This window comes from Hibiscus syriacus, unplaced genomic scaffold, assembly GCF_006381635.1.
Source record: "Hibiscus syriacus cultivar Baekdansim isolate YM2019G1 unplaced genomic scaffold, ASM638163v2 tig00110928_pilon, whole genome shotgun sequence".
Lineage (NCBI taxonomy): Eukaryota > Viridiplantae > Streptophyta > Magnoliopsida > Malvales > Malvaceae > Hibiscus > Hibiscus syriacus.
Genome location: NW_024062915.1, coordinates 78477 through 93927, shown reverse-complemented (window position 1 = coordinate 93927; position 15451 = coordinate 78477). Strand labels below are relative to the sequence as shown.

At 35.6% G+C, this 15451-nt stretch overlaps 1 protein-coding gene across 1 annotated transcript; it reads left to right on the top strand.

Annotated features, from left to right (window-relative positions):
• Window positions 1–412: 412 nt before the first annotated feature.
• Window positions 413–15029, top strand: LOC120146499 (protein ATAF2-like). The gene is made up of 5 exons (XM_039160034.1): window positions 413–432; window positions 3951–3958; window positions 13823–13983; window positions 14073–14350; window positions 14624–15029. The coding sequence occupies exons 3-5, from the start codon at window positions 13824–13826 to the stop codon at window positions 15011–15013; spliced, it is 828 nt and encodes a 275-aa protein (XP_039015965.1). The 5' UTR covers window positions 413–432; window positions 3951–3958; window position 13823; the 3' UTR covers window positions 15014–15029.
• The last annotated feature ends 422 nt before the right edge of the window (window positions 15030–15451 follow it).

The following is a 15451-nucleotide window of genomic DNA, read 5'->3' as shown; positions in this document are numbered from 1 at the left end:
ACAAATTCCTTATTTTACTCTTCTTTCATGCCTTTAAACTTAACCACACATACAGAAATTAACTTATTTCACTTCAACACATCATAACATCCCATATGTAACTATTATACTTGAGTTCAATAATCAAGCTAATAAATCAACATGTTTTAAATTTGTTTCTAATACTCTGAATTTCTTAGTTTTATCATTGACAAGTCAAATTTCACTTTAAAACTTATTTACTAACTCTATCTCAATAATTCCCTTAAAATCTCTTTACCTTCAATATTACATAACTTAATCCTCTTTGAGTTTTAAGCAATCTTAAGCTTTCCTTAAGCTTTTCTATCACTCCAAGAATCAAAACCAACTTTAAAACGAAAGAATTAACCAACTTAAGACCAACTTACCTTAGCTATGGTCACTCACTGCTGGAGAAGAAGAAGAAGAGTTTTCTGGAGAAAATCTTCCCTTTTCCTACCCATTCCACGTGTTATATATCTCGTAAAAGAAAGATAAAATTCTTTCTTATGAAAAGACCAATTTACCCTTTACTTTATTTAATATTTACTAACAATCCTTCACAAATTATTTCCAAATAAGTCCCTAAACTTTTCAATCTTTTGAAATCATACCTCAAAGTTTCAAAACTTCTATTTTGATCACTAACCCTGATTTTGGGATATTACATATATCAGGGAGGAGTTTATTACACAGATGAAGCATGATTTCTTTAATATGATTCAGGGTAGTAAATATGTGTATGAGTACGAGGTCGAGTTTAATAATCTTGCTCGATATGCCTAAGAGATGGTTCCACCTAAAGAGATATATACCAGAAGTTTATCGAGGCATTCGCCCCAGTCTGAGAGAACTTTTGTTGACTGCGAATTTAACCACTTTTCAGGAAGTGGTAAATAAAGCAAATAACTTATAGATGGACATAAAATGAAAATTTTATGATTAAGTGGAGACGACAGTCGAAGAGAGCATGAGCATCATCTTTATCTCTGTGTAAAAGAGGTTGAGGTACTGGTTATCAATATCATAATAAATCAGAAAGTGGTACTTCTAGTCGTAAAGGAATTGAAGGAAAAGATTAAAGTTGATAGACTCAGACGACTACCTCAAGAGTTGGTAGATCAACTCCATCATAGGGTCAAATGTTACCATGTTCGCATTGCGGTAAACTCGCCCTGGAGTTTGTAGAATTATTTCTTGAGCATGTTTTCGTTGCAGAAACATTGGTTACTTTGTCAGATATTGTCTGTAAACAAGAGAAAAATCAGTGCAGACAGAGAGGTTTGTAGTAGGGTCTCAGAGAGGTGGTTGAGGTAGAGGTAGAGGGATGGGGTATTCTGAGACAAACACCTAGTCTAATGTATATATCCAGCCAAAATTTACCACATCAAGACTTCAGAAGATCACGATAACCCTGAGATTATAACAGGTATTTCCATCTTTATGATGAGCCTGTATTTGTTTTGATAGATCCGAGTTTTTCACATTCCTATGTTAGCTTGAAATTAGTCAAAAAAATATTCCATTAGAACCTATTAATAGTGACTTGGTAATTATAAATCCGTTGGGTCATAGTGCTTGAGTAAAACATATTAACAGAAATTGCCCGATAAAGATTCAAGGGGTTGTGTTCCCGATGAATCTTATGGAATTACCATTTGATGAGTTTGAGATTATAATGGGTATGAATTGGTTATCTCCGTATTATGATTGGGTTGATTGTCGTATGAAGCGTTTATTTTTTAAAAAATGATGTGGGTAATGAAATAATAGTAATTTGCGAAAAAACGAAATCAATACCCAACGTAATACCAACAATGACAATAATGAAAATGATGACAAAAGGCTGCACAAATTTCTTGGCAAATGTGATTGATACCCGAGCATCTGAAGTTTGACTGGAGGATATTCCAATCGTTTGAGAATTTCTAGATGTTTTTCCTGATGAATTACCCGGATTACCTCCTAATCATGATGAGCTTGTATTTGTTTTGATAGATTCGGGTTCTTCACATTCCTATGTTAGCTTGAAATTAGTTAAAAAAGAAATATTCCATTAGAACCTATTGATAGTGACTTGATAACTATAAATTCGTTGGGTCATAGTGCTTGAGTAAAATAGATTAACAGAAATTGCCCGATAAAGATTCAAGTGGTTGTGTTCCCAATGAATCTTATGGAATTGCCATTTGATGAGTTTGAGATTATATTAGGCATGAATTGGTTATCTCCGTATTATGATTGGGTTGATTGTCGTATGAAGCGGTTATTTTTTAAAAAATGATGTGGGTAATGAAATAATAGTAATTTGCGAAAAAACGAAATCAATACCCAACATAATACCAACAATGACAACAATGAAAATGATGATAAAAGGTTGTACAAATTTCTTGGCAATTGTGATTGATACCCGTGCATCTTAAGTTTGACTGGAGGATATTCCAATCGTTTGGGAATTTCTAGATGTTTTTCCTGATGAATTACCCGGATTACCTCCTAATCATGAGTAGAGTCTAAGATTGATGTTTGTATGGGTACTGTTTCTATCTCAATGGCTCTATATAAGATGGATCCAACAAAACTCATAGAGCTTAAGGCACAATTACAGGAGCTACTTGATCGTGGGTTCATCAAACCGAGTGTATCCCCGTGGGATGCACTGATATTGTTTGTTAGAAACAAATATGGATCAATGTGATTATGTATAGATTATCGTCAGTCGAATAAAGTGAAAGTGAAGAACAAGTATCCTTTACCAAGGATCGATGATTTGTTTGATCAGGTCAAGGTTTCTTCAGAATTTTCAAAAATTGATCTTCAGTTTGGATATCATCAATTGAAGATTAAAGAATAAGATATTTCGAAGACGTCTTTTACAACCCAATATGATCCTATGAGTTTGTAGTGATGCCATTTGGATTAACTAATGCTCCAATAGCATTTATGGGCTTAATGAATCTGGTGTTTTAGCCATATTTGGATCAAATTATGGTCGTGTTCATTGATGATATTCTGGTTTATTCTAAGACCAAAGAGAATCACAATGCACATCTTTACACTATGGAGAAAAATTTGTATGCCAAATTATCGAAATGCGAGTTCTGGCTGCCAGAAGTTACTTTTCTTGGCCACGTGATTTCAGCAGAAGGAATCAAAGTAGATCCAAAGAAACTACAAGCAATAGTGTAGTGGAAAACTCTAAAGAATATTTCTGAAGTTCGTAGTTTCTTAGGATTAGTTGGCTATTATCGAATATTCGTGAAGAATTTTTCGATGATTGGCTCTCTGCTTACTAAGCTGCTCAGGAAAAACGTACCATTTATTTGGACTGATAAGTGCAAAAAAACTTTGAAAGGCTTAAAAATATTTTAACAAAGGCATCAGTTATGGTTTATCCAGAGTCAGGTTAAGACTATATAATTTACAGTGATGCATCTTATAAGGGGTTGAGATGTGTTCTGATGCAAGAAGGTAAAATGGTAGCTTATGCCTCGAGACAATTAAAGACACATAAACAAAATTATCCGATTTATGATTTAGAAATAGTAGCGATGGTGTTTTCTCTGAAGATTTGGTGGAATTACCTATATGGTGAACGATGTTATATTTATACATATCATAAAATTTTGAAGTATTTTCTCACTCAAAAAGATTTAAATCTAAGGCAAAAGAGATGGATCGAGCTTCTAAAGGACTATGATGTGATTATTGATTATCACCCTGGGAAGGCTAATGTGGTAACTGATGCACTTAGCTGAAAGATATTCTCCGCCTTGAGACCTATAGATGCTAAATTAGCAATGAAAAAAAGATGGTGCACTTGTGACTGAATTGAGATTGAAGCCTTCCCTATTAGATCAAATCAAAGATCTTCAAAGTAAAGATAAAAAGTGTTTAGAAAGAATCGAACAAGTGAAGAAAGGTGAAACGAAAGACTTTAAAGTTAAGTATGAGGAATGTTTATATTATCGGGGACGAGTTTGCATACCCGTTAATGAAGAATTAAAGAAATATTATTTTTGAAGCTCATTATAGTCATTTAACTATTCATCCCGGAGGAAATAAAATGTATCAAGATTTAAAGAACCAATATTAGTGGTCAGGTATGAAAATAGCTATAACTGAGTTTGTAGCTAAATGTTTGACCTGACAGTAGGTAAAAGTAGAGCATCAGGTGCCATCAGGTTTATTACAACCTATTTTCATTCCTAAGTGGAAATGAGAAATTTTGTGACATGTTTACCTTTGACAACCAATAAGAAAGACTCGATCTGGGTGATTGTTTATAGATTGACTAAGACATCACACTTTATTCCAGTCCGAGAGGATTACTGGATAGATAAGTATGTTGAATTATTTATCAGAGAGATAGTACGACTTCATGGTGTACCTTTCTCGATAGTTTCTGACAAAGATCCCAGATTTACTTAGAGATTTTGGAAGTCTTTGCATGAAGCATTGTGAACTCAACTGAACTTCGGTACAACTTAGCATCCTCACACGGATGATCAATTTGAATGAACCATTCAGATACTTGAAGACATGTTAAGGGTGTATGTTATTGATTTCAAAGGATCATGAGAAAAGTATTTACCTTTAGCAGAGTTTTCTTATAATAACAGTTATCAGTCGTGTAACACCCTAATCTAGTTATACCCGAAGATCCATAGATTACAATGTTACACGGGATTACCAAAATAGTGATCCAAAATTTTCTTTTAAAACTGCTTGTAATTCTCTAAACTTTATACATTCATAATGTAATAATAAACCATAATAATAAACTAGGTTTACAAATAATAGGGAGCTCCAAAAATACATTCGCAAAATAATACAAAATATTAAGTTTCAAAAGAGTTATGACTGAATACTTAACAAGGTCCATAACAGTACATGCCCTCTAAAGATGACTCAAGATGTATGCTGAGAGGTCTTTGGAAATCTACTATACTGTACTGGAATATCTGATGATGATAGCTCCCCATAATCTGCCCCTAAGGACCTGTTCACAGAAACACATTTTCGAATGTTGAGCTTATGAGTTTAGTTCTCACTTAAAATTGTACTATACTATATACATTCACTATATGAAATGACTAGTGGCACAGTTATGAGTATACAACTAATGAACTACTAATCTGTGGCTGGCATCATGGTGCGACTAAAGGATTCTGCATCTCGAAGCTCACGCGCCCTTCTAACACTACTGAATCACCATCAGGTACTTTTGGGTGAGATCCAGAATTCTGCATCGAAATGTACACCCGCGACTTACTCCGTCAAGTCTTGTGGCATCTGCGCCCAGTCGACTGATATAGTGTCGTGGCACTGACTTGGATCCAATGACTGATATATTTCCGCTAAAAGAAACTTGGGTGTCCTGATTGTTTCCCGAGCGTCAACCAAGGCTAGTTTTATGTAAACCTACCTATTTATGTTTCTATTGTTTTGATATTAATTATTGTTCTCGCTTGAAGTATTATTTGAGGATATACTGAAGTATTGGGGTACTTTGAGTCTAATTCCCTTAAAAACTGGCCTTTTTTGTCCAAAACAGACTAAAAGTATCGATATTATCCCAAGAGTATCGATACTCCTGAAAAGTTTTGATACTTTATATAAGTATCGATACTTTTAAACATTCTGTTATGCATAGTTTTGAAACTTTCTAGGAGTTTCGAAACTATGACCCAAAATATCGTTACCCTTGGAAGAGTATCGATACTCTTGCCCAAAACTCATGAGTTTGCCCGAGAAGAAGAACAAGTTTTGATACTATCTCTCAAGTATCAAAACTCAACCTGCAGAGAGCATAAAATAAGTGCAAAACTCCTATTCTACTATCCCAAAGACCTTAGTGAGGTCGCCAAACATTATTAATGTTTTATAAAGATATAAAGGAGCAACAATAGGGCTTTAGACATGTTTATAACTCTAAAACATAAAATCTACTACATTTCATCCAAAAGACTTATATATGGTATAGTTGAGACAAGATTGAGTTACCTTTGATGCTATATTGCTGGAAACATCAAAGGCTCAACCCAAAGTAAGCTTTTCATTCCCCTTAGCTTTGGAGCCTTCTCTAACCTCTCGCACTAAACAAAACCAAATGAAAGAGTTACTAACTATTGGTAAAGATTAAGGAGGGTTTTAAAACACTTCATAAGGCTGGAAATATCTGTGAAATGGGTTTGAACCATCTAGTTTCTAAAACCCTTCGAAACTTATTTTTTTCAACTATGGTGAAATGGGTGTCTTGAGAGCGTGATATAAAGATCATGATTCTTACCTTTAGGTTGTTGAACTAGGGTTATAAGACTACCAAGTTTCTACCTTTTCTTGGTTCTTGGAGAGGAAGAAAGTGCTATGAAGATGAAGATTTGAAGAGGAAGATGAGACAAAGGAATGTTGAGAAAAAGAGGGTGTATCAGATGTGATATCGCCAAGCAATTAAGGATTTCAACCTTAATTTTGAACAATGGTAAAATTACATCTTTGGTCCTTTAATTCTGACTACAGATTAAAAATATCATTTTTATTTCACTATTGGGCTCAACTCAAGACCATATCATCTTCAATTTAGGTCAAGGTTTACTATAAGATAAGAAATTAAACCAAGGCATATCTCGGGTTAGCCCAATACTTCTAACCTGAGATTAGGGGTGTTACAACTCTCTTATCCTAAATAAAAAAATTTCCTCAAAATTTACCTTCGTAAAAGAGGTGAGGATACTGAAGCTTCATGTCCTCCTCTATTTCCCACGTCGCTTCCTCAATACCATGGTTCCTCCATAGAACTTTTACCAAAAGAATTCTCTTGTTCCTTAACTCCTTCACTTCACTCGCCAAGATTCTAACTGGTTCTTCTGAATAAGTCATATTTGAGCTGACTTCAATCTGCTCTAAGGTTATGAAGTGCGAAGGGTCAGAGCTGTATTTTGTAAGCATATATACATGTAACACATTGTGAATGTGCTCCAACTCTGGTGGTAAAGCTAGTCTTAAGCCACTGGTCCAATTCTCTTAAGCACCTCGTAAAGTCCTATGAAACGAAGAGTCAACTTGCCCTTGTGCCCAAAGTGGAGTACCTTCTTCCAATGGAAAACCTTGAGGAATATCTTGTCCCCAACTACAAACTCGATATCCTTATGCTTTAAATCTACGTAAGACTATGTGTGTATGAAGCTTCCTTGAGTCAGTTCTGAATTAATCGAACCTTTTCCTCGGTCTCTCTAATTAAGTCTGGGCCTAATATCTTACCCTCACTAAGCTCATTCCAACAAAGCAGAGTCCTACACTTCTGCCCACGCAAGGTCTCATACGGAGCCATCTAAATTCTCGACTAAAAACTATTATTGTAGGAAAAATCTGCTAACGTCAAGTGGTCTTCTAAACTACCCTTTAGATCGATGATAGTTTACCTGAATATGTCTTCGAGAATTTGGATAACTCGTTCTGACTGGCCATCTATATGAAGATGAAAACTTGTACTGAAGTGTAGTCGGGTGCCTAGGGACACATAAAGATCTTCCTAGAAGTGAGAAGTGAAACAAGGATCCCTATCTGAAATGATAAAAGTCGGTACACCGTGCAACCTCACTATCTCACTGATATACAACTGAGCTAACCTCTCTAAGGTATAGTCCATCCTAATTGGGAGAAAATACGCTGATTTGGTGAAATGGTCTATTATGACCCAAACTGCGTCATGTCTCTTTCTGGTCATTGGTAACCCGGTCAAAAAGTCCATGGTCACCCCGTCTTATTTCCACTGAGGTATCTGAATGGGCTGAAGCAAAATGAGGGAACATGTTGTTCCACCTTAACCTGCTGACACACTAGATATTTAGAGACAAACTTTGATACTTTCCTTTTCATGGCCGACCAATAGAATAATTTGTGAAGCTCGTGGTATATCTTGTTACTGCAGAGGTATATGAAGAGTGGACTGTATCGTGCTTCATGGAGAACCTTCTGCACAACTGAGAATCTACGAGTACGTATAACCGACCTCTAAAGTATAGCAAACCTTTATTTTGAAGCTCACGACCTGAGGCCTCAAACTGGAAAACCTGAACAATCTGACTTCTCAAACGGTCATTTGAACTCTGTAGCCTCTTGACTTCACCTACCAACTCTGGCTCGACTCATAACTTGGCTAGCAAACCAACATCATTGGATAAACTTAAACGTGCTATGAGGGCTTGCAACTCAATCATTGATTTTTAACTCAAGGCATCTGCCACTACATTTGCCTTTCCTGGATGATAATATATCATGCGGTCGTAGTCCTTAAGCAACTCCTTCTGAGTGAGAAGATACTTGAGGCTCTTGTGATCGGTAAAGATATGTCACTTCTCACTAAAAAGATGGTGCCGCCAAATCTTGAAAGTGAACATTACTATTTCTTGTTCAAGGTCATGAGTAGGGTAATTATGATCATAAGGCTTAACCTGACGGGATGCATCAAGACGTATCTAAGCCCATTCAAAGAAGCATCGCTAAAAACTATGAAGCCCTTACCCGACTCTGGTTGGGTCAACATAGGGCTTGGGTCAAGTTGACCTTTAACTACTCGAAGCTCTCATGTCACCTTTCATCCCACACAAAGGGAACTCCCTTCTGAAGCAATTTGGTTAACGAGGTTGTTATCATCAAAAAACCTTGAACAAATCGACGATAGTACCAGTTAACCCAAGAAAACTGCGTACCTTTGACACATTCTTAAGAGGCTCTCACTCAACTATAGCCCAAATTTCCTGAGGGTCGACTCTGATGTCGTTGGCTAAAATGACATGACACAAGAATGCCACTTCCAATAGCCAAAACTTGCACTTCTTGAATTTGGCATACAATTGTGTGTCTCTAAAGGTATAGACAATAACACGAACATGTTGGTTATTCTCATCCTTTGATCGGGAGTACACTAGGATGTCGCCTATAAACACCACCATGAACTGGTCCAAGAATAGGTGGAAAATTTAATTCATTAGGTTTATGAATGTTGTCAGGGCATTGATGAATTCAAACGACATCACTAAGAACTTATAATGACCATACCTCATTATGAAATTTGTCTTTTCCACATCCTCATCCTTGACTTTCAACTGATAGTAGCATGATCATAGATCAATCTTTGAGAAGAAACATGCCCTTCTAAACTAGTCGAAGATGTTGTCTATCCTGGGGAGTAGGTAACGGTTCTTGATGGTCAACTTATTTAACTTCTTGTAGTCGATGAACAACCTCATCGACCCATCTTTCTTTTTGACAGAAAAGACCGGTGCTACCCAAGGAGAGATATCCATCCGAATGAAACCCTTCCCTAGTAACTCCTAAATATGAGTTTTTAACTCCTTAAGTTCAGTCGGTTTCGTACGATAAGGAGTAATGGACACCGATATTGAACCTGAAATTACTTCAATTCTGAACACTAAAACAGGCTCGGGTGGTAAACCCGACAACTCCTCTGAGAACATATCGGGAAAGTGTCACACTGTTCGAATATCCCCGAGTATAGGTGCTAAAATTCAAGTGTCGACCACGTGAGCCAAGAAGGCCTCACACCCACAGTCGATCATCCTTTGGGCTTTTAAAATTGAATATATCCTCGTCTGGCAGGATCTCTCACTAGTCATCACTAACTTAGTTCCATCAACTGTTATAAGCTTAAGTCGTATAGCTTTGCACCTCAAACTAGCATCGTGCTCGGTCAACTAGTCTATCCCTAAGATCATGTCGAACTCCCTAAAAGGTAACCCCATCAAGTTCGCTGGGAAAGTTTGAACCTAAATCCTCACTCGGCATCATATGAAAATTTTATCCACCGAGACGTCTAAACCTAGAGAGATAGAAAATCGAACACCTATCTCTAGGTTCTATGTCGGGATTTCTATTTTATGAACTAATTCAGAGCATATGTAGGAATAGGTGGAACATGGGTCTATTAATGCGGTAACTGGTAAAAAAAGACCATAAAAGTACTTGATATAACATATGTCACATCACAATATTTCTTGGCTCGCACTGCATACTGTCAGAAGGCCACTCTCAGCTCGGCCCTAGCCTCTGATCTAGCTGGCCCTCAGTCTCTCTACACTGATGGTATCGATCGCTGAGTCGCCAATGATGTTGCGCCTTAGCTCTTGGGAAAACTCTGGCGAAATGGCCCAAGGAGTCATAACTATAACAACCTCCATATCCAATCGACATATCCTTGGGTGCCTTTTTCCACACCTAGAACATAGGGTAAAGGTGAACCCTCCAGTAGGCTCACTAGCAATACTCCCACAAGTAAAGTTCAATGGCCTCCTCCTCGAGTCAGACCTACCTCCACGACCCGAACTCTACCCAGTCTTTGGGGACTACAATATTGGGGTCCTCGAAGAACACTGACTCTCTTGGCCGGATTCTGAGATGGCCTTGCCGACTCAGCTGCTCTTCTGACTTGTCATGCAGCCTCACTAGACTGTCTATTCTTCCTATCTAGGGCTATCTCAACTGCTTTCTCCTAGTGGGACAGCTGAGAAAGACTCTGTGAGGATCTGCTGTAATATGGGTTAAAATGTCACCCTGAATTTTCTCTTTGAACCAATAACAACGATGTTCATCAGTCGGGATCAGATTTATGACATATTTGCTATGCCAGAGAAACTCTCGCTCGTATTCTACCGCTAAGCAATCAACCTGAGTAAAGTGTAGAAACTTCTCCATCAGTTCATCGTTATGGATCTGTCTGATGTACTTCTCTCTGAATTGGGTGAGGAATTGCTCTCAAGTAGGCCTCTCTGGCTTTATCGCCAACTCTACAGTATTCCACCGCTCTATCGTGTCATCCTTGAGTAGGGAGGTGACACACTCTAAGTTATCCGCTGGGGTGAAAAGTAATTGTTTCAGGGTATGGATCGTCTCTCTAAGACATTGATATACTATGATAGGATCATCATCCTCAGAATCGAAGAACTCGGTGGTCGTATATTGGCGGAGTCGCTTTACTGGGGACTTTTGGGGAATCAATAATGGGGAATCGGTATTGGAGACTTCTATCAATTCCTTGGAGAAGTTGAAGATTCATTGATGATTGCATCCCTAAGATGATTGTTTCATTGAAGTATGGATGCCTTGTGAACAGTGAAAGTCCTCTAGGTAGTATGAGTCGAATATCGAACTTATCTTCTTGGTTGAATGGAAATGGATAGAGCTTCTTCAAGAATCATTTCAAGGTAGTTAAACCGTTGATAGACTCACTTTGATACCAATTATTAGATTTAAAGAGGCTCTAGTGATCAACAAAAAAGTGCCAAAAGGGTGTGAATTGGTCTTTTGAAAAAAATTTGGGTATAATGGAGAAAAGATAGAAAAACTTGCACAATGATTTATAATTGTTCGACTTATCAGCCAAGTATGTATCCACTACCTTAACTCCACGCTAAGGATTTTTAACAAATTCACTAATTTGTTCCTTTTTTTTCTTGACTTAATAGTAACCTTTATAAAAATCATATCTTTTCAAAGGCTAAGATAGAATCATTCCCCTTTTTACAAAAGGATAATGAAGTAAACAAGAAAACCTCACAAATGTAGGTATTTACAAACTTAAACTCAAAAACACTTATATAGAATAGAAAAAAATAGAAAATAAAGAGAGAAAGAGCTTTTCTTTTGATTTTTATTCTTTGGATAGGTATTATAACATTCTCAAGTGTTTTTGTGTTGTTTTTATAATTTGGGATGAGTTTGTACCTATTTCTAACCGGAGGGGATATTTTGAAGCCATTGGGGAATAAATTTATGCAAAACAAAACAACCCAAAACATGGAGTATCGATACTCGGGTTTGGAGTATCGGTACTTCCTTTATAATATTTAAATAAACTAGTTGTTGGTGACCGTTGGGCTTGACCAATATCGATACTAGGGTTTTACAGTATCAATACTACTGTGTAAAATAGTATTGATACTCCTAGATTATCTGTACTAATTTTTCTTGCTGGAATTTGAATAACTTGAAAAACAGCTAGTAGTATTGGTACTAACAATAGAGTATCGATATTTCTATTACCTATGGTATCGATACCTTAAGAACAATATCAATATTTTTCATGCAGTGTCGATACTATAATAACAATATCAATATTACTTGATCAAAAAAAAGTTTTTGTTCAAATTCTTGTTTAATGAACTCTGAATTATTTTTGAAAACTTTGAACAAATTCAATCAAGTTCAAAAATATTTTGTCACTAAAGTGTTATATTAAAATACATGGTTCAACATTTTCAAATACTCAAATGACTTATCTGAATTTTAGAAATAGAAGAGGGATTTAGGTTTCAAAATAGCATTAGTGAAAAGAGATTTTTCAAATAAAGTGGGTAGCGCAAGTATGGAAAAAAATTACTTTTGGGGTAAATTTATATAATAGAAACAAAAAATATTTTATTGTTTTTTTACTTTAATTTAATTAAAACTTGTATTATTAAAAAATAAATTAATTTAGACGATATGCCAACTTATTATTAATTAAAGAGGGTTTTAACGAAGTAACATATAAACTATAAATTAATTTAGACGATATGCCAACTTATTATTAATTAAAGAGATTTTTTAACGAAGTAGCAGATAAACTAAAAATTGTTACAAAATAATAATTTATATAAGAGATTTCTTAATAGATCGAGTGAATAAAAATGTTTATATTATTTTATTTTATATAAATTTTAATATCGATATTTATCTCAAAAGTATAATATATTTTTCTTTAAAATTTATTGTTTGAAGATTATTTTTTATTCAAAGTCAAAATATTTAAATAAAAAACTTTTGCATTTGGCGAAGCGCCAGCAAAATTTCTAGAGTGTATATATATTTATATTGCATCGAGATGTATTCAGGTTATGAAAGGCTGGGGAAGGTATTATTTATTGAACAACCCACACGGTTACACTTTTGACCATTGTTTCAGACATGATATTAGTAAAAAAAATTAAATTATAATATCAAATATAATATATGAGTGAATTAAGTATAAATAAGTTTAATTAAATGAATGGTTAGATTTTCTAAGTAATGTTTAATATTAAAATTTGAATATCATAAATATAATGAATTGGTTTTATATTAATAAACTAATAAATTAAATATCAATAATCATATTAAAAATATAAAAATAAAAATCATAATTAAATACCTTTTATATTTAACAGTATATAATGAACAAACTGGAAAACTGATGAATTAAATTCCAAGTTAATTAATAACTTGGGGCTTTGAGTGGTGGGTCAAAGTAGGTCGACTGACAGTGCCAGGTAAGAAAAAAAATTACTTTTATTTAGAGATGAGTATATAAGAATTGGTGACATTAAATTTAATAAAAAGATTAATTTTTTCGAATCTAAGTCAAATTTTATCCACCCATACTCACATATTCAGTCACGTCAAACGACGGTCAACGAAGCTGAAGAGTATAGGAAAGGTGGTTTCCTGGCCATTCCAGTCCCCATGGTATGTGACGAAAGCCATGACACAAACCTAAAGCCCTCATTGGTCCACACCCCACTCTAAAGTTAAAGGGCTGCGTCACCTACAAAACGACAACCTTATGCTGCACAGCCGACACCCACACGTGTTTTCCCCCTATAAAACCTCTGCTCTCACTCATTCTCTGCGTTTCAATTCAACCCAACGCAACTAAATACCAGATACTACAAGCACCAAAGAAGAATTCATATCCCTTTAAAGAAAACCCAGCTAGGAAGAAAAGGTTCATCGCTCCTTTTGAAGAGAAGCTCAAGAAAAAGAAGCTAAGTTAAAGAAGAGAGAGCATGAAGGGAGAATTAGAGTTGCCACCGGGTTTCAGATTCCACCCTACTGATGATGAGTTGGTGAACCATTATTTGTGTCGGAAATGTGCATCTCTGCCTATTTCCGTCCCTATCATTGCCGAGATCGATCTTTACAAGTTTGATCCTTGGCAGCTTCCAGGTTAGTCATTATGCTTCGGTTTCTCTGGCCTGGGTTTAGATTTCCAGGAAACTGATTAATTAATTAACTTCATATATGTCTGGTTTTAGATATGGCGTTGTACGGTGAAAAAGAGTGGTATTTCTTCTCTCCAAGAGACCGAAAATACCCCAACGGATGTCGGCCGAACAGGGCGGCCGGAAGTGGGTATTGGAAGGCGACCGGAGCCGATAAACCCATCGGAAAGCCCAAGACACTCGGTATAAAAAAGGCACTCGTTTTCTACTCCGGCAAAGCTCCAACCGGCGTCAAAACCAACTGGATCATGCACGAATATCGGTTGGCCAATGTTGATAGGTCCGCCGGCAAGAACAACAACAACTTGAGGGTAAGTCCACATTTTATTATTTGTTATTATTTTTCCATAGTTGCCAACTTTGATAGTTCACAGTAATTATAATATTAAATTATAATTACAACACAACGTAACCATTGCATCCTAATAAAAAAAATTAAGATTATCATCACGTTATAATGTAAAATATAAATATAATTATTTTTAAACTAAATTATACGGTAACATTTATATATGTAACACCGTAATTATAATTTGCTACTGCAACAGTGTCAGCTTCTAAAAGGTATTTTATTTTTATTACAGCTTGATGATTGGGTGTTATGCCGAATTTACAACAAGAAAGGGAGTATAGAGAAGCATTTTCCGAGAGAAGAAAAATCGTTGAGTTGCTCTTACCCAGAGATGGAAGACGAGAAACCGGACATTCGAAACATGGGACCACCACCTTGGGCGATGTCCATGAAGAATGATGTCATTGTACAAATGGATGGTTCGGTGTCGAGTTCCTCGGAGCACTTGCCGTCGCCGGGAATCACGTGGGAGAAGGAGGGTGAGAGTCAAACCAAGTGGAATGGGCTTGATTTTGAGTTGGATTTCATAGACGACGGACCATTTGCGGATCAAGTTGAGTACCAGATGGGGCAGCTGTCACCATTACGGGACATGTTCATGTATCTACCCGAGTCATTTTAATTAACGTAGACTCAAATTCTATTAGAAATAATTATAGATGGAATGGTAGATTTTATATATATAAAATTTATTCAATTTTTTAAAATTGTAACTTTCATTAATTATTTAATTATTATATGAAGTGTATAAAATAAAAATATTTATCCGGTTAACAAATCATGGTCTTATTTTATTTTAAAAATAGTCAAAATTTTATTATTGTTATTAGTATATATACAAAAATAATTAAAAAATAATCTACGGTGCATTCAATTTTATCCTTGATTAGTTTTTGAAAAATAATTAGTCTTAAAAATATGATTTTTAAAATACAACATTATACATATATTATTAAGAATGGATAGGCATATATATGATGAGTTTATATTAAGCCTTGCGATTTAGAATAAAAAATCACAGTTTTAAACTACATTGGCATAGCTCTAACTAACATCCTGA

Bases quoted from the DNA above. Each gene is read 5' to 3' on its own strand.
- LOC120146499 (XM_039160034.1), top strand. From the start codon at position 13,824: ATGAAGGGAGAATTAGAGTTGCCACCGGGTTTCAGATTCCACCCTACT. The intron at 13,984-14,072 runs GTTAGTCATTAT...GTCTGGTTTTAG, and splicing joins TGATCCTTGGCAGCTTCCAG to ATATGGCGTTGTACGGTGAA. The intron at 14,351-14,623 runs GTAAGTCCACAT...TTTTTATTACAG, and splicing joins AGAACAACAACAACTTGAGG to CTTGATGATTGGGTGTTATG.